The sequence below is a fragment of the Haliotis rubra genome, unplaced genomic scaffold (genome assembly GCF_003918875.1).
Source record: "Haliotis rubra isolate DU_JTF1 unplaced genomic scaffold, ASM391887v1 Scf91, whole genome shotgun sequence".
Lineage (NCBI taxonomy): Eukaryota > Metazoa > Mollusca > Gastropoda > Lepetellida > Haliotidae > Haliotis > Haliotis rubra.
Window position 1 is genome coordinate 1,671,866 of NW_025767646.1, and position 23,248 is coordinate 1,695,113.

Consider the following 23,248-nt stretch of genomic DNA (forward strand, 5'->3'; position numbering starts at 1 on the left):
TGTTGAATACTGTTACGTGTTCATTATATAATGTAAAGGCGTCATTGAAACCGAATAGCTATAAACATTAACTCTTTAGTAGTCAAACGCATACCCAGTTCAATTTGCAGTATGTACATCGAGTGCAGATAGGGATGGTTTATGGCATCACTTTGATGTTTCATGGAAGTTGTTGCATGCGTGACTAACCTTGTGTGACTGCGAGCATTTGTAAAGCTCCACTGTGTAAGCAGTTACAGCGCCCCTGGTGTAGGCGTCACCACTGTACATTCAATAGCACACAGAGAAACAATCTGATTATCAAGAGGTTCCAGAGATAACATCTACTTGATGAAGCGTTCAGCTGCCGCCTGTATGAAGGAGTGACTAGTTTATTAGATATCGCGCGGGTTTTACTTTTAGCATGCCTATCGCTTAGTCTTGGGAATTACAGAGGCCCAGATAAGCTGCGTATCCGGGTAAAATACGCATAGAAAATTTCCAATTACGCAGTGAAAAATAATTGTTGCGTACCAATTACGCATTTAAAGTGTTATATACGCAAAAAGTTTAAAACAAATGCGTACGGAATATATTTATAAAAATCGCTTGCGTAATGAAAAAGACATCGATTGCTATCAAGTTGTACTGTTAGTATAGGACAAGTGTTGTACTGTCAGTATAGGATGAGTGATTTTTTATGAAATCATTTCCATTATATTTAAGTTGGTTTTGATTAGGTATGACATGAGGCAGAACATACCTGCTTAGTAAACTTACTCAGTCACATAATACTTAGGTAAGTATAAAATGACTGAAATACGCACATATTTGAAAGCAGTGGGTAACGGAAAATGAAATACCCACTCAACATTCATAATACCCACTCCAAACAAATACAGTGGGTACAGTACCCACATCAGCTAAGTCTTATCTGGAGCTCTGCCGGAATATATGTAATTTTGATAGAAACAAACACTTCCTTTTCAAACAAAAATGAGTCACATTGAGGAGGAGATTCCGAACCTAAGGAAATCTAGGTTTGCTTCATTCAGGGCTTCAGTAATGCAGAAATGATTCGGTTGAACGGAAAATGATGCGGTTCATGGACTGAGAGACAGATTATTAGCATGATTACGATCATGTTTAGAAACAGGGTGTCAAGAAATGAAAGGCTTGCAACATCAGTATAGACCACTCTTAATGAGGCCTCATGAATATTCATATCTGTACCAAAACGAGGCTAAATTGGGCAAGGAAAGCAATCGCATAATGGCGACAAATCTCAATGTATACTTCCTGGTTTCAAATTTCCCTTGAACGGTACATTACGAAACTGTCCAGTAGTTCAGGGAAATCGCAGAGAAATGGGAAAGGGCTACAAAAATGTTTCTGTAGCATATCCACGGATTGAAGGGTGAATAATTACTGTACTTCACGACACACCACGATAAGTCATATGACCTAGATATCTAGGTTAACGTTTACCATGGTGTGCAGCATTTATGAAGGGAAGCTACTCTAAAGTCACAATAGTGGAAATATTACCAAGGGAAGTCAATTACGTTTACTTTATCAACATAAACAACGTATTTCCTGACCTGGATTCAAATCATCCGCTTCCACATGGGAGTAGATCTAGTGTTGTTAATTCTTGAGCTGGATAATCGAGATTATAAGTAATATGTAGATCAAGATAGCTCTCCTCGAGTGGATCTGGACCAAACAAAATTGTATTATTCATGTGATGAAATTATTTGTTTGGTATTTTTTCTGTTTAAAATGTTTTGTCCTATCGACTCTTGTTTTATAGATATAGGGTATTTATTCACGAATTTATTTCAGTTGTACCTACTGGTGATGGCGATGTGCGTGTAGCTGCATGTTACAATCGCAGAGGAAAAACGAATCGCCACATCATCATGTAGAAACTAGTTATTTCAATCAACATGAGTGGGACACAATGTGCAAGACAAAACTGGATGATTTTTTTCAAGTTCTTTCTTGACTGATTGGGAGGTGAATAATTATTTTACCTAAATGGACTTATGGTACCTGCATGGGGAATATTTGAACCAATTTTCAATACTGTGTTACTATACCATAACATTGATTTATTGTAGATCAGGTGTATTTATTCTGTACCACTGTAACTGAAGACCTTTTTAAGGAGAACATATTATCAGATTAACATAACAGGATTCACACTACAGCAAACAATTAACCTAAATAAATAACGAACACATGGAGTGAAGTTAATAAATATTTATTCTGAAATGGTGTCTTCAAAGTCCAATAACAATAGACACATTCACAATAGCTTCCAACTGTAACACTGATGAATAACAATAACATTTTCAGAGGATGCAAATTGAAAATATATTGGGTGCAATATTTTTGTTGATAGAAATATCTTTTTAGATTAGTCTGACATGAATGGCAACAATTACAGCTGGATCAATTCATAATTTATCATAGTTTTCTCCCCTTACACATTATCATAATCTCTTACCTGGTTTTTCTGGTTCCCATTGAACTCTTTTCAAACAGGATGAAATACATTCTTTTTCATCAATTATTAATGAATTGAACAGCAGCAAATGAGTTACATCTACAACTATGCCATTATGAAATACCTTTCTTTTATTCAGTTAAATCCATCAATGTGTATGTATTACAGCTGTCTCTTTTTTCATCCATCATTTACACAACACAAAAGCATGAAACAATTTCATTTACATTCATGTCTGTCAATTCTTGTGCTGTTTGGGCAAGGTACTTCACAAAACCTGGGAAGATATTCAACAAATGAAAAAGTTCCAGCTAATCAGTGCCAATGTTTGAAATGATGGAATACTGTAAAATGTTCAATCATTTTTTATCATCATACATGAATTTACAAACTCCAAACTTTTCAAGTTCAAGTTTTCTGTTCAATTTTACTATTTTGTCAACCTTTTCCTTGAGTTGCCTCTCCTGTTCATGTAATTTTGATGGAGTTGTTCAATGTTGGACTGGGGGTCAGTGGCTGCTGTATCACTCTCTGCTTCACTGTAATATAAGCATTGTAAAGCATCACTATTATCTCTTTGACCACACAAACAATAAATATATCTCAGGAATTACAAATATACATCAAGGAGTAGAGGCTAACATCATTTCATATTTTAGACAGTATGGGCAATCAATATTTTTATATGTAAATAACATAGCATCTGTGGAATTACAAATATACATCAAGGAATAGAGGCTAACACCATTTCATATTTTAGACAGTATGGGCAATCAATATTTTTATATGTAAATAACATAGCATAATAAAGTTCAGTTGTATTAAATTCTTTAAAACCATGTCAGTTGGCAAAATTAACTTAATACGATCTGACATTCTTACTGTATCTGAGATGGTGACTGTGGTAGCTTCCTTATGGGAGGTTCCTGAGCTGGTGACATGCTCTCTGACTCTTAATTAGCAGCATCTGAAATGGATATTTAAACACTAAATATATTTCAGTTGTTGTAATTAGATTGTCCAGTAATATGTCCTGTATCCCTGAAGTACTGGTCAGTATGCAGTAATTTTGAAAGTACATATTTAAGATTTTTTTTAACAGCATGTGTGTGTCCTGCATATACATGTACTTGAAATGTTACTTTGATTTGCAGCCAATCTAATTTCACTGATACAGAATATTTGCAAATAAAATTCCCTTGCCATCATGACAAGAGTGTCTCCATATGTCCATATGCTATAAAAAAATAATATAATGGACCGTTCATAATTTATGACAAGAGGGGGTGATGATGATTTTAGGTGCGGTGTTTGTGGGGGTTGGGGTGTCTCCCAGTTTGTTTTGGGAGGCAGGGGGAGGGGTCAATTGTGTACATATGAACTAGGGGGGTGGTCACTGATTTTGAACATGACAATGTGTGTGTGTGTGTGTGTGTGTGTGTGTGTGTGTGTGTGTGTGTGTGTGTGAATGTGACATTCACATTGTACATGTGCCCCTAATATTAAAACCTTGCATAGTGAACAGTTTGTACATTTCACGGCAGATCTCTAGACTATGCCATGTGTAGTAATTATTTTGTACTTACATTTTCCAGGATCTCTCCGTATTTTCGTCAACCACTGCCTTCTTATGATCTTATTCTTGGGAATATGGTGAAAAGATACCGTAAAATCCGGGCATCACTCCAACGCAAAGGCACACAGCAGTAATCTTTCCTTTTCGAGGTCGCCATTTTCAAGGTTTGGTCAACCTATTTAAGCCTCGCTTTCGATTTGACCTCGAGGTCATGCATATTGGCTAAGAATGGTCTATAAGGTAATACTTTGGGACGTATTCTTCACACTTTCTTGAACAAGGTCTGGATTCATGAAAACCACCCTTTTGCAAATATTCTACAGTGTCAATAAAGGTTGTTGAAAAGACATGTCAATGAAAGTCGGATAAATGTTTATCATCCAAAACTGTGTTCCACAGGAGATATCGCTTGTGTGAGATCAGACGATATCTCCTAGGAGATATCATTTTGACAGTAGATTTTGCACAATGCCCTGACAATGCTATGACGTCATGAACTTGATGACGTCACAATGCTATGACATCGCTGCACTGCTAATCTAATGGCAGTACTGTGTTCAGAGATGTACATTTTTCATTGAAAACTAATGAAGAGTGATTTTGGATGATAAATAGAATCTCACCCTCGTGTCTTCTGATATCAAATATATCAACACTCGTTGATAAAAGTAAAAATATCCTCGGCAAGCCTCGGATATTTGTTACTTTATCAACTCGTGGTGATATATTTGATATCAAAAGACACTCGGGTGAGATTCTCTATATATCAGACATCTCAGCCACCTACGTTTTCGCAACGTTGTGGGAAGGTTGTAGATTGGTAACGTCATGACACAACGTTGTCAAAACGTCATTTTATATCGTTATGTCACAACGTTATAACAACGTTGCAATTTACGTTGAGGAAACGTTATGCGTTGGGCTCCTCGCAACGTTATGACAACGTTTCTTATAACTTTGAGTTTTCTGTAAACGTTTCACTTTGAGATTCTTTCTTCCCTATTCTACAGCTTCAGGTAACACACGACCAAGCAGCATGCAAAAGTTAATTTCTGCTTTGTTTCATATATACTGTTCCCTAATGGGAAAACTATTCAACTATCTCCCCCGCCGTGATACTGCTGGAATATTGCTAAAAGCGGCGTTAAGCCATACTCAGTCAGTCGTCAGTAAGTTAAATAAAACTTTGACACAGCGTAAAATACGTTAGCATCAAATAACTTTAACCTTGTGGCGACGTAAAAATGACGTATCACAACGTCAGGCCACAACGTCGTGACAACGTAAATGGGAGTCCACAGAATAACGTTGTAACAACGAAAGCATAACGTTGTGACAACGTTGTTAATAACGGATATATAGTAATGCTGCTTTTAATTCCAAATTAAAGCGTGTTCTAAAATGGATCACCTGTTTCGATGTTTATGGCCATGACGTCCTCTCATTTACAAGAATTATAAAGTATAAAATGTCAGCGACAGAGAATACCAATAGGTAGTGGTCACTGGAAATCAGTGATTTGCGATCTGCGCAACTGGGAACCGATGACATGTGTCAACCAAGTCAGCGAGCCGATCCCATCCCGTTAGTCGCCTCTTCCGACAAGCATGGGTTACTGAAGATCAATATTATAACCCGTACCTTCACGGGTGGTAAGGTCACCATAATACTTCAGATTAAGACACAATGAAATTAAACTTCTATACTAAAGATACATAGGACATGGTAATAATTCTATTCCTCGACATCTATTTTACAACCAGGCCAAGTACGTCGCTTCCCCGGGGACACGTTTGCTTAGGGGTTTCAACGAATAATTGCTATCAATATCAGTGCACTCATTAATACGAGATTTCAAATCAGACTGAAGTATGAGTGTTAACCCTGCGATACTTTATGATATTCTACTGGTTTTAATGTCGGACCATACGACGAAGTCGGCTTCTCATTATGCGCTAAATTGTTACTTTCATATCTACCTTGTACATTACATGCTCGTCCATTAACGGTATCGTATACTTTTTTTAACACGTGGAATATTTACAAACAGAATGACAGTATGTTTTTTCTCCATATCCTGTATAGAAGATCATAGATTGTTCTTTGGGGAATACAAACGTTTGCGGACAATATTCTAATCTCGATTTATTTAATTCCAGTCAAAAACCTGTTTACCACTACTAATGGACTTTTAGATACATAACAAAAGATGTCATATTTGCGTATGCATGAAGACACAGCAAATATTAACTCATCCCTGCACTTAACCACGTCAAGGATATGAAGCGACTGTGTTGTCAAGGTAAACGACTTCGCCATTGCTCTAATGCAGGTGTCTGGAAATATCGATGTTGATAAAAAAGCTCTCTGATTATTTTCGTCACTGTACTTCAATGCCTTCATACATTATTCATGAATTTCAGAGAAAGTAATTGATGATTGAAGATTCGTATGAGGTATTTGAAGGAGTGAGTTTGGTTTTACGCCGCTTTTAGCAATATTCCAGCAATATCACGGGGGACACCAGAAACGGGCTTCACACATTGTACCCATGTGGGGAATCGAACCCGGGTCTTCAGCGTGACAGGCGAACGCCTTAACCACTAGGCTACCCTGCCGGCCCCCTTTTTTTGGAAGGAGAGCTTATGTTGTACACACTCGTGGAGGTTTCATCCTGTTAGCGGCACTACTCCAGTTATCAGGTTTCATGTTTCGCACTGCCATGTGTCTTTGACCTGCATCAGTTATTCTTCACATCTGATGCCATCTTGAAAAGTCTTTATAAAGAGCAAATTCAGAAGCTCCCCAAAAGGCACTTTCCTTTTAAATGACACACGTGAAGATCCAGGTTAGAATTGATCTTCAGTAACCCATGCTCGTCGTAAGAGGTGACTAACGGGATCGGGTGGTCAGGCTCGCTGACTTGGCTGATACATGTCATCGTGTCCCAATTGCGTAGATCGATGCTCATGCTGTTTATCACTGGATTGTCTGGTCCAGACTCCATTATTTACAGACCACCGCCATATAGCTGGGATATTGCTGAGTGAGGCGTAAAACTAAACTCATTCACTCACTCACTTTTAAATAACAAGCACCGATGAAGGTAATAGAAATATCCGCTAAATATTGATTGCTTTGGAATAGAATCTCCAATGGTATCATCTTTATGTGAGTGCACCTTAAACTTCATTAACAATAACATATAGATGCTTGATGGGCATTAGAAGTTGGGAGGTAACACAGCAACGTATGTCATGGATTTACAACTCCTTAAATATATACAGCACGAAGTTTCTGGGCTACTTCTCAGGCTACACCACCTGATGAAGGGGCAAGAAGTAGCACAGAAACGTCGTGTTGTAAATATCAAAAAAGTTGTAAATCCATAACATACGTTGTTGAATAACATATAGTCCACATACTTCAACGAAGCGAGAAGTATCCACTGAATAAGGGATGAAGGATTGACACTGACGGTGTTGTTGGAAACTGCACAGACTTACAGTCCGTTTGATTTCATTTGAGACCGATGAATTGCTCACTAACACAAAATCTAATAAATGCAACAAAACCAAATCGCATGAAATCGACAGACCTACTCTGATGATTTATCTCATAATTCTTGCCACTGGAATAATGCTAGCTGCTTACAAACGTTGTTTAACAGACAGTCATCTCATTAAGGGGTGGGGGTGGGGGACTTGCTGGTAGAACAGCCAGGTGTGCGAGTTGCATGTGTGAAATTGTTGATTGCTCACTAAATACAATAAAGAAGGCATGTGTCTTGACCCAGTCAAATGTGACAAGGATGTACTTACCCATACTGTGGAAGATTAAAATCCAGTGATATTCAGAATCAGTTATCTGAACCAGGTGGTGCAACAAAAGACCCATTAACACGCACATATGCTTCGACATATTTTCAGTGATGCGATTGAACCAATAGAAAGATGTTCAGCAACTGTGTGAACTCTACCAACAGTTATTTCTTTATATGCTGTACACGTGTCCTGGCAAGCTGGTATACACCTGCAAAGGCGCGGCGCACGTGACTCACGAGACAAGACATGGGACCCGGTGATTAAGGTGATGTGAGGTGAACTTGGGTTTAACGTCGTGCTTGAGAATATTTCGCTCATATGACGACGTGCATGCGTGTGTATGTGTATGTGCGGCTGCTTGTACTATCCCAGACTGAAGCCGGTTTTATAGTGCTAGCCCACTGAGATACCATGCCGCAGTGAAGCATGAATACCCCACTCAGACACATTATACTGACTCCGAGCCGACCAGTCCTTGTTGTACCCATTAATGCCGAGCGCCAGGTAGGGACCAACAAGTACCATATTTTAACGTCTTTTGGTATGACGCGGTCGGGGATCGAACCCGCGATCTTCCGCTCTCCGGGCGGACGCTCTAACCACTACACCACGGAGGCGGTCCGGTGATTAAGGAGGCTACTCTCAAAAGGGGATTTTTGATCGAGCCAGAACATGTTTTCAGTTGGCACTTTAAAGATACACCAAAACCATTATATACATAGAGAAGCCAAAGATCATTTCCATTCTTCCACTGACAGAACATCGCTCGAGTAATTAGGAACATATAACACGAATGGAGAAAATTGTAGTGTCTAAACTTGAATGAAGGCGTATGGTAAAACAAATTCCACAGGGCTATAGAATCCTCCAATGACATTCGAAACACGACTCAGCACTTCTTTAAAAAAAACACGGCGAGCGCAGCGTAAATGCTGTTTTGCAAGAAACGTAAGAGGCTAATACCTTTGATAGAATCAAACCTATGGTTGTTTAAATTTGTTCCCATTAACGTATTAAAACAGTAACTGAATTGATAAATTCTCTTCCAGATCAATATGAAGTCATCATTCAGACTAAGTAAATTTATTACACAAAAACATTCTTATTCTCATCAAATTCGCAGCAATGTTCAATACAAAATTGTTAAAAGTTTTTTGCCAAGTTCCAAGTCATGGAGTTAAAACTGGACTCAGGAATTATGGCACATTTAGTATTCTCCTAAATAGAATTCCTACAACAATAGCTACTCTGCACGTAAAACAGACCACACGACCAAGACGACATTCTTTTAGAACGCCTGCATAAGATTGGAAGGGATGTCCGATATATAGTTGCTTTCCCATTCCCATCCACATTTCATGATTTTAACTAAACGTGTTAGGGATGACAATACAGATTTTCGTCTCTATAATACAGCAAATAACAGAGCTTTGCGTTTCTGCGCATTGACCTATTGGTCCTCTTCATCACCCTCTTCCTCTTCTTCCGCCTCCATCTCTCCAACTTCCTCTTCCTCTTCCGGGGCATCTAACTCCTTCTCGCGCATTGCCGAGCGTACAGCCGCCTCTGTCTCTGGTGACGGGTCCTCCGCTTCAATTACTTCCGGTCCAGTCGGGAACTCGGGTAACGGTGGCTCAGGGATGGCAGGTTCGAAACAACTCTCAAGATGTTTATGTCCCCAGCCAATATACACGTTCTCAAAAAACCTGTGAAATGAATACAGGTTGTTGGTGAAAATGAAGGTAATACCTCAGCAAACTGATTTGTTGATTAACTGGCAAGGTGGTTAATGGAAACTGCGTAATACGAACACTTTGAAAATGTCAAGTTCTTGTAGGATATTTTATGCATCTTTCTCGCGCTGTCCTTACCTGTATTAGAATGTGAGCAGATATTTAGGTTTCTGGGTTTGCGTTTATTTTCCCGAGTCGGAAGATGTATTTCCACACTTGTTCAGTATTCACATTTGCTTCGTTATAAACACACACAACAATACCGACTATAACAACAACTTAGTTATGGCCTAATGTGAATGGTTATTTTCAGCACACGCACTTGCATTATCCTGTGTATATACGCTGTCGTAAGATATATAAGTATATTGAAGTCGTGTCATATGAAAACTACATCAAGAAATGACCTTCAACGTATGTGAGTAGTGAGACGATTTCGGGCGGCCTTTGGCAGAATATCGGACCAGTAACAGGCAAAACCTGTAAGTTTTGTCCAAATTCAGGAGACAGCTAGCAACTTAGCAAGTCTGTTTATACTTTACATCAATTGTTACAAAGCAAGTAACCAACTTACGACATATGCTGAAGGGAGCATATGTTTCGCTGGACAAATCATTCTTTCCAATTGATTTTACTTTATTCGTTGGACTTTATCCTCGCCATATGGTCCAAGACACCGCAATTCGCAGTACAGAGTTACTCCCCTTAGCAATGACAAGAACCACTGATCCCAGGTACGGCTTCCAGAATCGCCCAGATGACGATGTTTGTTTTGGCACCATTCTCGTGCTCACGGGTTTCCCGAAAGTGACAGCCAAATGCCATCTGTCTTCCCACATTCCACTGATAGGCCGCTATGTAACTGAATTGTTTCTTTAAATCCGATTTAAACCCGACTGCCTCACACAACCCGATCACTAACCTCGCTTTATCAGAAGCAAAGGCATACGCCCCTGGCCATGTGTTCGAGTGAAGAATAGCCACTGAATATTCTGGGACAAACTGTGATGACGCCTTCGCAATCCAAGCCGGACTCTTTCCAACCTCTACAAAGAAAGCGTTACCAACATTGTAGTATGATATTTGTTTCTCATTTAACGTAGCACTGAAGCAATATCTAACCAATGACCTATATATAATCCGAGTCTGGACAAGACTATCCGGTGATCGATATTGTTAGCAACGACCATGCCATCTGGTACGATAACACACAGACAACAAACTAATCCATTAAGGCCAACACACGTTGCTGGGGACCTATTGTAACTCGGAATCTCTTTCGGGCATAGTATGCAATATCTAACCAACGTGTATCAATATAATGTGTAATATAATGTGTATTACTATTGTCTCAAACACCTATGGCATACTGTATATTAGGTGCTCGAAAAATGTGACAAACAAATACGTTGAAAGTGCTCCAAATACGTTTCTATTGATAAATCTGAAAAGTTAATAAGGACATTGGTACATCTTATAGCATTAAAAGAAAAATGAATCCAACTCACGGGCATCCTCTGATAGCGGAGTCAACAATGGCGGCCCATGTTCCGGTTCCGGTTCATCGGGCTCGTTTCTTTCCTCCTCTTCCTCGTTCTCTTCCTCTCCCTCGTGCCCCTGCAGAGGGTTGTACCACGTAATCCGACCCTGTTGTCACAAACACCAGTACCACTGAGCATAAAAACCAGCAAACACAAAGCAAAAAAACAAAACATCCTGTCACGTTCTCTTATGTTCATATATATGAATACATTAAATTGATTTTATATAGAAGTAGTATTTTACACAAAATGAAATATATTTAAAAGACCCCGAGCAGTGTTTACCTCTGATATACATTTGTTTGTTTAATATGGAGTTCTATTTCAACAAACAAAATTCGACAGAGATATATTTAATTAAAGCGTTGGGCAGATTTTAAATCGTATACTTAGGAAGGTCCCATACCTGTGGTAGGACAAACGGAGTGTGGTGGACCCAATTCGTCATTCCTTGATCTGTCAGGTCTCTCATGCTCAGTCCCTCGAAGTCCTGATCTTCCACGAACCCATCCCTACCTATAGAAAATACAAGAGTACTGTCAATTCAATCCAAATTCAGCAACAGTATCATGACTTTTACGGTTCTGCTTGTCTCGAAAATGTGGAGGTACAGGTGCAATTTTCGTTGTTCGTATTTAGACGGATACACGTATTGGAAATCGTATTTGGAGGAGATTAAATTGCATCAATCTAGTTGAAAAATGAATACATTTTACGCATATTCACAAGTATATATTTTTCTATGGTCTTAATCAAGCAATAGAAGGGATAGCCTTACTACCCTCCGCCGGCTCCCCCTCTTCTTCCTCCTCCCCCTCCTCGTCAAACTTGAAGAATCCAATGGGGGAGACATGTGTAGAGGCACTGATCCGGGCAATTTGCGCCCGAAGATAGTTCTTTTCAAGACCCGGGAATGGTGGATATGTCACCATCTACAAAGTGGATTTGATATGTCTTATTTGAATACATCTAAAGGCTACAACAAAATACTTGGTTTTCCACATCGACGAATTTCATATGTTGTCAGTTCATAACTAGCAGTTATTTCCATATCAGGAACAATTTACAAATTGGAATTTAGTATTATCAAGTAAAGTAAATTATTGATTAAATAAAGATTTGGTCATAATGTGTAGATATATCAGTTGTACATTTCCGTTGTAGCTCTCCGTGAACAGATAGATGAAACAATCATCTAACTAAACTAACGGGCAAAAGAAACGATACCAAGACAAAATCACTGATATTACAAAACGACAAACCACCATTGTGAAAAAGGAAAGTGAATTGTAATAACAGGTGTATGGGCAACATGCATGTTTTGTAATATCAGTGATTTCGACTTGGTATCGTTTCCTTTGCCAGTTACTTTACTATGTATGACTTGGAACTGTCACGGCAGTGCAAAATACGTGGTCCACATACGACTTGGTACACAAACAAGACTGTTGGCAAGGCAATGATTAGCAGTATGTCGTATATGACGGTGGACTGAGCAGGGGTGGAAATAACCCATTGCCCGACGCCCGAGTCCAGTGTTTTTTTCTGTCGGGCAAGCAAATTTGTATATCACACTGTACCGGTGTCCAGTTGATATTCCAATGTTAATAATGTTGTTTATTTAAAAAATCAACAAGAAAACGGCCGGTATAGTGGAAAAGTATCAGGGCAAGTGATTTTGCATGTGCCACTGTACCGGAGTACACTAACAATTTTAAAGTTATTTCCACCCCTGCCGGACTGTAAATAAGTGTGTCTCGACCAGAGAGTCGCGTGATGGACATTATGAGCACCGATCTACGCGATGGAGATTTGCAATCATCCAAGTCACCCCACCCAACCTGTCCAGCCAATACACGTTGTAGCCTCGTACGACACAGTGAATACAGAAGAATGTTAGATTACCTGCTGGTTGGGATATCCAGTGAAGTACTTCCTTAGTTTTCTAGCAGTGACAATTTGTTCAGGTGTGACATGGGGTAAACGATACCACGGCTGGCAGGCTGAAAATAGAATAATAAAACGTATAGACAGGAGCTATTTCGGACCAACTTCATGTAAAGTCACACCTTAGCACAAGCAAATCAATAACATCAACAATGTTCCATCATAACAAGGGACTGTCCAAAATATATAATCAACATTAACATGTCGCCCACAACATTCAAACTAAACAATTTTACGTGAGTCCAGATAATTATCATTGTTATTTTTATTGCTAAGCAGCATTATATTCAAAATATACTCAACAGAATTTTTATTAATGAAGGCAGAGATGACATGGATTTCAATTTCATTACTACCTTTCGATACATGTGCTATATAGTACGTTTAGCAAAGCAACATTTGCTTTATACAAGGAACTGGCGTATGTACAAAACGTTGAAATCAGCAAGTCATCTCTGCCTTCTGCAACTTAAAGATACCGTAGCTGTATTTGACACCCCCACTCACGTTCTGAGCACACGAAGTACACCTTTTTGTTCAAGCCTGTCCCTGCTGCATCACAGGGGATTTTACGTGGGTGCTTGAACAGCGGCTTCATGGACAATATGGTTGTGGTTTCTGGAAAAAAGAGTTATGGTATAGGGAATATGGGAAATGAGATGAGAGCAATTAACTGATCATTGCATTGTGCGAGCCATTTCAGTTCATTTAAAGACATTCTAACAGATCCATGCATTGTGTGAGCCACCTAGAGTTCAATTAAATACATTCCTAACTAATCCATGTATTACCTGATCCAGCTTGCATTGTGTGAACCACTCCTAGGAGTTCAATTGAATACATTCTTAACTGATCCATGCATTGTGTGAACCACCTAGATCAATTAAATACATTGCATGAACCAGCCACCTAGAGGTCAATTAAATACATTCCTAACTGATCCATACATTGTGTGAGCCACCTGGAGTCCAATTAAATGCATTCCTAACTGATCCATGTATTGTATGAACCACCTAGAGTTCAATTAAATATATTCCTAACTGATCCATACATTGTGTGAGCCACCTAGAGTTCAATTGAATACATTCCTAGCTGATCCATACATTGTGTGAGCCACCTAGAATTCAATTAAATACATTCCTAACTGATCCATGCATTGTGTGAGCCACCTGGAGTCCAATTAAATACATTCCTAACTGATCCATGCATTGTGTGAACCACCTACATTCAATTGAATACATTCCTAACTGATCCATGCATTGTGTGAACCACCTGGAGTTCAATTAAATACATTCCTAACTGATCCATGCATTGTGTGAGCCACCTGGAGTCCAATTAAATATATTCCTAACTGATCCATGTATTGTATGAACCACCTGAGTCCAATTAAATATATTCCTAACTGATCCATGCATTGTGTGAACCACCTAGAGTTCAATTGAATACATTCCTAACTGATCCATACATTGTGCGAACCACCTAGAGTCCAATTAAATATATTCCTAACTGATCCATGCATTGTGTGAACCACCTAGAGTTCAATTGAATACATTCCTAACTGATCCATACATTGTGCGAACCACCTAGAGTCCAATTAAATATATTCCTAACTGATCCATGCATTGTGTGAACCACCTGGAGTCCAATTAAATACATTCCTAACTGATCCATACATTGTGTGAACCACCTGGAGTCCAATTAAATACATTCCTAACTGATCCATACAGTGTGTGAGCCACCTGGAGTCCAATTAAATACATTCCTAACTGATCCATACATTGTGTGAAGCCACCTAGAGTTCAAATAAATACATTCCTAACTGATCCATGCATTGTGTGAGCCACCTGGAGTCCAATTAAATACATTCTTAACTGATCCATGTATTGTATGAACCACCTAGAGTCCAATTAAATATATTTCTAACTGATCCATGCATTGTGTGAACCACCTAGAGTCCAATTAAATACATTCCTAACTGATCCATACAGTGTGTGAGCCACCTGGAGTCCAATTAAATACATTCCTAACTGATCCATACATTGTGTGAACCACCTGGAGTTCAAATAAATACATTCCTAACTGATCCATACATTGTGTGAGCCACCTGGAGTCCAATTAAATACATTCTTAACTGATCCATGTATTGTATGAACCACCTAGAGGTCAATTAAATACATTCCTAACTGATCCATACATTGTGTGAGCCACCTAGAGTTCAATTAAATACATTCCTAACTGATCCATACATTGTGTGAGCCACCTGGAGTCCAATTAAATACATTCCTAACTGATCCATGTATTGTATGAACCACCTAGAGTTCAATTAAATATATTCCTAACTGATCCATACATTGTGTGAGCCACCTAGAGTTCAATTGAATACATTCCTAGCTGATCCATACATTGTGTGAGCCACCTAGAGTTCAATTAAATACATTCCTAACTGATCCATACATTGTGTGAGCCACCTGGAGTCCAATTAAATACATTCCTAACTGATCCATACATTGTGTGAACCACCTGGAGTTCAATTGAATACATACCTAACTGATCCATGCATTGTGTGAACCACCTGGAGTTCAATTAAATACATTCCTAACTGATCCATGCATTGTGTGAGCCACCTGGAGTTCAATTGAATACATTCCTAACTGATCCATACATTGTATGAGCCACCTAGAGTTCAATTAAATACATTCCTAACTGATCCATGCTGATCCATACATTCCTAACTGATCCATACATTGTGTGAACCACCTGGACATTCCTAACTGATCCATACAGTGTGTGAGCAACCTAGAATTCAATTCAATACATTCCTAACTGATCCATGCATTGTGTGAACCACCTGGACTTCAATTAAGTACACTCCAAACTGATCCATGCATTGTATGAACCAACTGGAGTTCATTTAAATACTTTTATCAACGACGTCTTTATTAAACAAATAACTTCATTGACTTCTTCCCGAACAATCAATTGGAAAAGATATTCACACTTACCGTCAAAAAGACTATCCTCCTGAAACAACAATATCCTCCTGAAACAACAATATGAAACATCAATAGTCACATTAGTTGGTAAACTACTTAACCAGAATCTTAACCATAATCTACTGTCCTGCTCAAAATTATACTCGTCAGTGCGTCCGCATTAGGTTGCATATGGCAGGCCAAACTTTATTCTTTACATTGGTGTCTCTTTTCACGAAGCTTGCATAACAATAAATCTGTCGTGATTCTTTCTTCCAACGATTCACTTACCCTCTCCTCTGCCGGGTCGTCGTCTTCCTCTTCCTCGTCATCACTGATGTCGGTTTCATACTCCCCTTCCGGGAATTCCGCCTCCGCTACGTAGTAGTTTTGCTTTAGTCCCAGAACCTTCCCCCAGAACCGGACAGTTTCTATCGGCCACACTTTGACCAGCTCCCTCAGAGACAGAGCTATGCGGGTGTATTCCTCCATCGACAGACCAACACCCGCCATCTAGGAAAGTACCATAACTTTGACAATACTTTTGCAAGAAATAGTTAGGCATAAGTCGTTAGTGAATAAGGATTTCACGCTTCTTTTAGACAAAATACTTTAATAATCAGCGGGAACATAAAATGAGCTTCTTGAAACCGTCTTCATTCCATGAGATGAATCGAACTCGGTTTTCGGTGTGAAGAGTGATCGCTTTAATGACTAAACTACACCAAACCGTCAACTAGATATTAAACGGTTAATCAGGATATTAGTTCGTCAGGGCAATAACCATAAATAAAACATTGTTTTATTGGTCAGAGAAAGAGAGATTCCGTGATACATTTAATAAAAAAGACCCCGGATAATTACAACAACGAATGTGTGGAATATGCATAATGTAAACCGTATTTATATACCATAGACACATCAGAGAATATGATGTCAAAGTCCACCGACCTGGAAGCAATGAGCCTGTTTCATGAGGTTCGGAATCGCCGTGTATCTCTCATCTTCCTGAAGGCCATCTTCCGGAAAATCGTGGAGTCGGTTCATCTCTTCATTGCTGATTTTCTGGAAGACATTCGTGCATTTCACTCATTGGCTCATTGCGGAAGAGTAAGCCTATTTTGTATCACAAATGGGCATTAATTTCAACAGCGGCGGGAAAATCCCAGATAAGAAAAGCTTACATTATTTCACGTCGGAGTGAAAATTCAGCGCGGATGAGAAACACAAAAAATACGGACAGCTTTCTGCTGCTACGAAGTCATTCCATTCAATGCGCAAAACATTTTCTCTTTCTTAGTAGTGTTCTTAAATACCGTTGTACTGTTATCTTCTTAAATGAATAAACCTTGATAAAATCATGCAGTGTTGATGCTAAAACCTTAAAAACAAGCAGCCTGTATATGTAGGTGTGTCTATATCAAGAAGCAAAAGACACAAATATTGCTGTTCACTAACTTGGAACTGTCTCTGTTCAACCTTAGCAAGGTGGTAGCTGGGCGAAGGTGGTGGAATAGATCTAACTGTACTCTGGGTGATCTTCACTTTGTCCCTCTTCAACTGTAGACTCAGTTTCTCAAGGTTGTCTAAAAAGTTCTCCGGTTGATGTTCCAGGGCTCCCGACAGCAAGACAGCCAGATGGTCGTACCTTGATGTCCAATAATGTGATTCGTTACAAGTGGACAATGTTTATACGAAATACATTTCTGAAACATGACGAGTTGATACCGACCACTTCTACCAAATTGTCTTCAGCAACCCATGCTTTTCATACGAGGAGACAACTGGATCATGAGGCTGCCGACTTGGTTGATGCAAGTCATCGTATCCCAAATGCGCAGATCTGGATTTTCTTGTCCAGACTCGATTATTTACGGATCGCAGTCATTACGCTATAATTTTGCGGCTTGCGGCCTGCTTGAACCATTTGCCTTGATGCTCCGGAGGATTTTTAAGTAATGAGTAGATTGTTTATGGAGTAAAAGTCTAATGATAGTTATTCAGTACCTGGTGTAGTGCTGTCAACAAATGTTCTGTCTTAATTGTACTAAATTTCAAATCCTCCGTAACATGCTTTTATCTCAGTCTAGTCCGGCAGCGATGTACCAACTGTGGACAGGACGACAATCTGCAAGATCGTTCATTATAAACATCCTACATCCAAGAGTAGCCTGCTCTAAAGACTGTATGGGTTAACCCGGTGTTTTGCAACATTGTTTACAACCGCCGAAATTGACTGCATATCATTATGCAATTAAATCTATTACAGAGGTGGGGATAACCTTGTGGTTAAGCGTTCGCTCGTCACGCCGAGAACCCGGGTTCGATTCCCCTCATGGGTACACTGTGTGAAACCTGTTTCTGGTGTCCCCCGCCGTGATATTGCTGGAATATTGCTATAAGCGGCGTAAAACCAAACTCACTCACTCTTATAGCCGAGGTCATTCAATCGCCAAGTTTACCCATTATTTGCCGGAAATGAAACATTTGATGCGGAGGTAAAATATACTGAACCTCCACGCGAAAACAAACAAGGGACGCTACTCTGCTGTCGCTACCAGCAGTTACCCGATTACACTGAACCATCTAGTTTGCCCATATCAACTGCTTTAATGACTGGACTATTTTTATGAATGCTATTCATATGATTTCACAATTTCCAACTCAGTTACCTTCATGTAACAATAATAAATACGCATGTTATACAATATATTGTTGGTCTCACAACGGTTACGAACATACACAAGCATTCTTTGTGAAACAGCCATCAAGCGAATCGGGGGTGCAACTTTTACATTCACTTTCCCGAAAACGCTTTACAATAACGTCTGCTTCAATGGTTGACCTGACTTGTAGCGCCCACCGTCACAAAAAATATATATGAATTTTAAATAGTCCCTGCTTAAAACATCGCAAAAAGATGTCGAAAACATAGTTTGTTGATTAAAGAAAATGTTTTGCAAGTTGAAGAGATATTAAACTCTGTTTACTTGCATTATGCTATTCGCATCGCCAAGCATTGGCGACGATCTTGAAGACAAAGTATCAGTATCACATAGACCAGAACTTCAACACATTTTACTGGAAATAAGAAGCCGTAATAGCATATACCCTCAGTATGTCAACAGGTGTGGGATTCTCTGGCAAATTCATGTTTCTGATTACACCTTGCATCCAGTGCATTCGCGAATCCGGCTCCACAATACATTTTGGGTTAAGGGGAGATATTTATTGAAAAGATACCCGACCCTTGAAAAAAGTGATTTCTTTATTTGATTCAGAATGTGCCCATGTTAGCCAAATAATAACACTCCATTCATGAATCTTCACAATTATTATTGTATGGCCTGTATACACACCCATATTAGTTATGGCGTAGCGTGGTATAAACGACGTCTAATCATACACTCCTATAAGAATCTCAGCACGACCTCAGCCAAGGTTAAAAGAAGTGACAAATAATCTAAAATGTCAAACGTAACGATAAATATGGCACAGTTTTATGTACATATTATAATTCATATAGGTGTCTATTCTGTTGTAACAACAGCCGATATATATATACACACACACACACATACATATATATATATATATATATATGGCACTTGTTACAACAGAAAAGCCACCTATGTGAATATATATATATATTACTACCTTTCATCGCCATTATATATTACTTTGGTTAACTTTCATAACTCAGGGTATTATATATAGTTCTGGTGTGACATCATATGGACAATTGTCCGTGTTACTAAGGTGCATGCACCTGTCATGGGAACAATATCTTGATATGAAAATATTTGTTCACATGTCGCTACTGAGGGCCCCGAGGGATTGTTGTTGTCGAATACATTTGTTGTCGTTAAAGCTGACGCTTGTTTATCGGATGCATATGGGTTTTTTGATATACTCCGTTATATACAGGCCATCGAAAACTACTTCCTTAAATGGTCAGTAAAAATCCAGTCGACTCTGATATGGAAAAGTTTGCAGTAAATACTAACAACTAAGATAAAAAAAATTAAGGTAAGGGATGTATCACAAAGTGTTACTATGGAGATTCTACGGAACAAAATTCATGATCAATTTGCTGGCCTGAGCCTACTTACAAGGAAATGCCTTCGTCTGTGGATTGTGTTAGGAGGTGCATCTTGGCATTCATGCAGTTTCTGTCCTCTTCAGACAGGACAGGAAGAGATTCCTCTTCATTCTCATCTTCTGATGGACGTTTGGGAACATCCCTCATTCCTTTAATGACATTCTTCTCGCTCCCTCCAGCCATATTGACTCGCGATATATTATATTTTGCGAAATAACTGGTTGGTTTAGGTGAAACCAAACAAATAATTTTGATAATGAAGTCTTGAAGTAACTAGTGCCCCATTCAAGTGAACGCTGGTGTGACGGATCAAAATAGAACGTTGTAATGGCAACGGGATATACACAGAGTTAATTCGTCAATAGCGACTGACACTTTCATACAAAACTCATCTTTCGAGAATTTCCTAGGTAACAAGAGTTTACCCACAATACATCGGTACAATCTGTATGTAAACAAGGTACGAAAATGCTAGATACTACACATACTGACGCACAAAACAAAGCAATGTATCCGGCCAAGTTTTGTCCACGGCTCCTAGTAACCGGCGCTCTCTCGTATCTTAATCAAATTAGGACTCGCACTGTACTACGAACGTTGGAGTCTCATAAAGAATTTACACGAAAACAATTAGATATCTGGGATTTTAATCTCGACTGGCTCGCAACTCGATCGCTACCGGCTCGATTAATGTTTGAATTATTTAAAAGGTCGTTAAGCAATAGTGAGTTGGCCCTATGCTACCATTGTGCGAATACAGATAGCATCTTAGATAATGTTAATAAATAGGCGTGGACTTGACGTGAGCTAGGTATATCATATATAGTTGCCTTACAACTGAAACCATGCTCAGTTAGTTGTGAGGGGTATATCACAATACAAGGTAGTTCTGTATGGAGAGGACTGTTCAACATTTACAAAACAAATTTCAGACAATAACAATATATCCCTTTCTTATTTTGCATGTACGTTCTTATCCTTCAAAGCGTTTTTTTGTCTAGTTAAAATAATGACAAACACAAACACAAAACATCTGTGACTTTAATAGGAATAATAAAAAACACAACTTTGATAAGATTGTCCTGAGGAGGCGTATTTTATGTCCCTTATGTGCATGTTTAGGAAATGTAAACATAATATGCAACTTCTTTCAAGAAATAAATATTTCATATAACAATATTTTCTTCTGACAGGCTATATGGGGCTAGTAGCACGCATGAACGCAAGGATACTTTGTAACAGTAAACTGTAAGGCAAAAATGTATACACTGTTCTTGAACAAACAGTTAAGACAATTATTAAAACATTACCAAAATTATACCATTAGTTTCAAATTCATCACAATCGAAAAATCAGTTCTTTTTTGTTTAATTTTAGACACCCTACAACATGGGTGAATAACTTACCTTTTCCTTGCAGTCTTTATTATGTTCTGGAATATCTGGTCATATTAATGCGTTTGCAGCCATGTTTGAATTAGGGTGAGAAATAAATGCCTAAATTGATGAGGTTTTATTGTGATAGGATATGTGTTTCGCACTAGAGATCCATGGGAGGTAACATCCTTGGGAAATATTTCCAAAGATAATATTTCCACAGGCAGTTTCTGGAATATTTTCTCATCTGGATATTGTTTCCAACGGAAACTGTTTGACCGAAAACATTAATCGTTTACATTATATAGTTAAATTACCACAATTAAATAGAACAAGACTGAAGAGATATGTGGATGCAGTTGGCTGTTTATGTTTAAGCATGAAAGAAGCATTGTCCCATGTCTTTCTTCACAAACATGTACATACTTTATATCGTAACGTGTGCATTCCTTGTATTCATATAATGAGTTCTGATGAATATATTTGATATTGGAGTGAGTGAGTTTAGTGTTTTACGCCGCTTTTAGCAATATTCCAGCAACATCACGGCGGGGGACACCAGAAATGGGTTTCACACATTGCACCCATGTGGGGAATCGAACTCGGGTCTTCGGCGTGACGAGCGAACGCTTTAACCACTTGGCTACCCCACCGCCCCTTGATATTGGAAGGGGCTGAGGTTGATAGATATATTGTATGGAATATAAATACTTATTAGCCACATCTAAAAAGGAATGAATTGTAACAATACTAGTATATGTTTGTGGTAAACAACCTACATTTTCTCCCCAGAAGTCTGAAGCACAATTATCTTTTCGGGAATTTTCGCGGACAACAGAATATCAAATGGTCTACCAAATGGTGTCCACACCACACACAAACTATTACATGTATATAACTCTTTAGGGGCTAGGTAATTGGGCGTATGTTAGGGTTAAATGTGACATTGTAGGGGACATTTCCTCAGCTTGCGAAATGACTTCAAATGAACCACAAACCCCATATGCATGTCAAGTAAATCCCCTCTGTTTATCATTAGTAATATCAGTTTCGTACTAATCAATATTAACTAATACTAAAATCTACAGAATTATATAAGCTAAAACTCTCCAAAGCAAATACAAAGCCAGTAGACCTTAATAACACTCGTCAGATTTACTGAATCCATTTGTAAAATTCAGTAAAGCCCAAAATTAACTGATATTTCAATCTTGAACCACTACACTGAACATGTCTCCGGGGTCTTCAGGGCGCACTCCCTTGATTCGTCTCTATGTAGGTGCATGATACCTACTTTGGTGTCCCCAACATCAAACTGAATCTGCTCTGCTCTGCTAACAGGGGAGTGTTGTTTGGCCGAAATACAAAATCCCCTAGGATATAAAAGACAATACTTGAGTTTAAATAATGTTCTCAGTAAATGCATATTTTCATAGTATATATACATATATTGGCTTTTGACCAAAGGGGTTAGTAATATATTATTTGTGTCGTTCAAACTAACTTTACTTGCAAGCCACCGGGAAGGACTTTAAAGTGACTGTCATATTACCCTGCTGGGAATAGAGCCAGGCTTTCCTGCTTTTTAATTCATTGGCATCACACACCTCATGATTTACCTCTCAGTTATTCTAAAATTGTACATTTGCTCTTGGTGATTAATACGTTTGTTTGTCAAATGATAGA

The 23,248-nt window shown here is 38.8% G+C and overlaps 2 protein-coding genes across 4 annotated transcripts in view; both read right to left on the reverse strand.

Annotated features, from left to right (window-relative positions):
- Window positions 1–8,978: 8,978 nt before the first annotated feature.
- Window positions 8,979–22,094, reverse strand: LOC124264140 (radial spoke head protein 6 homolog A-like). 2 transcript variants are annotated; one of them, XM_046698873.1, is made up of 12 exons: window positions 20,197–22,094; window positions 17,543–17,732; window positions 17,036–17,149; window positions 16,376–16,597; window positions 16,115–16,133; window positions 13,620–13,730; window positions 13,071–13,168; window positions 11,947–12,097; window positions 11,572–11,681; window positions 11,133–11,271; window positions 10,547–10,670; window positions 8,979–9,597 (listed from the first exon to the last, which is right to left on the reverse strand). In XM_046698873.1, the coding sequence occupies exons 1-12, from the start codon at window positions 20,367–20,369 to the stop codon at window positions 9,342–9,344; spliced, it is 1,707 nt and encodes a 568-aa protein (XP_046554829.1). In that variant the 5' UTR covers window positions 20,370–22,094; the 3' UTR covers window positions 8,979–9,341. The 2 variants fall into 2 exon arrangements, with proteins under 2 accessions (XP_046554829.1, XP_046554828.1); XM_046698872.1 differs by having other exon boundaries at window positions 11,944–12,097.
- Window positions 22,095–22,403: 309 nt separating this feature from the next.
- The window catches only part of LOC124264148 (E3 ubiquitin-protein ligase CCNB1IP1-like), a 28,432-nt gene continuing 27,587 nt past the window's right edge, over window positions 22,404–23,248 (reverse strand). For both annotated transcript variants that reach the window (XM_046698887.1, XM_046698885.1), the window contains exon 12: window positions 22,404–22,935. In XM_046698887.1, the coding sequence (XP_046554843.1) occupies window positions 22,853–22,935 (83 nt within the window). In that variant the 3' untranslated portion in view covers window positions 22,404–22,852. The remainder of the gene's footprint in view (window positions 22,936–23,248) is intronic.

What these genes read in the sequence shown, in the direction of transcription:
- LOC124264140 (XM_046698872.1), bottom strand. Translation starts at nt 20,369, where the DNA reads ATGGCTGGAGGGAGCGAGAAGAATGTCATTAAAGGAATGAGGGATGTT. An exon ending in CTCCGTTTGTCCTACCACAG is followed by an intron (nt 11,272 to 11,571) that starts GTATGGGACCTT and finishes TTGTGACAACAG; the next exon opens with GGTCGGATTACGTGGTACAA. An exon ending in TCCGCTATCAGAGGATGCCC is followed by an intron (nt 10,671 to 11,132) that starts GTGAGTTGGATT and finishes CTTTCTTTGTAG; the next exon opens with AGGTTGGAAAGAGTCCGGCT.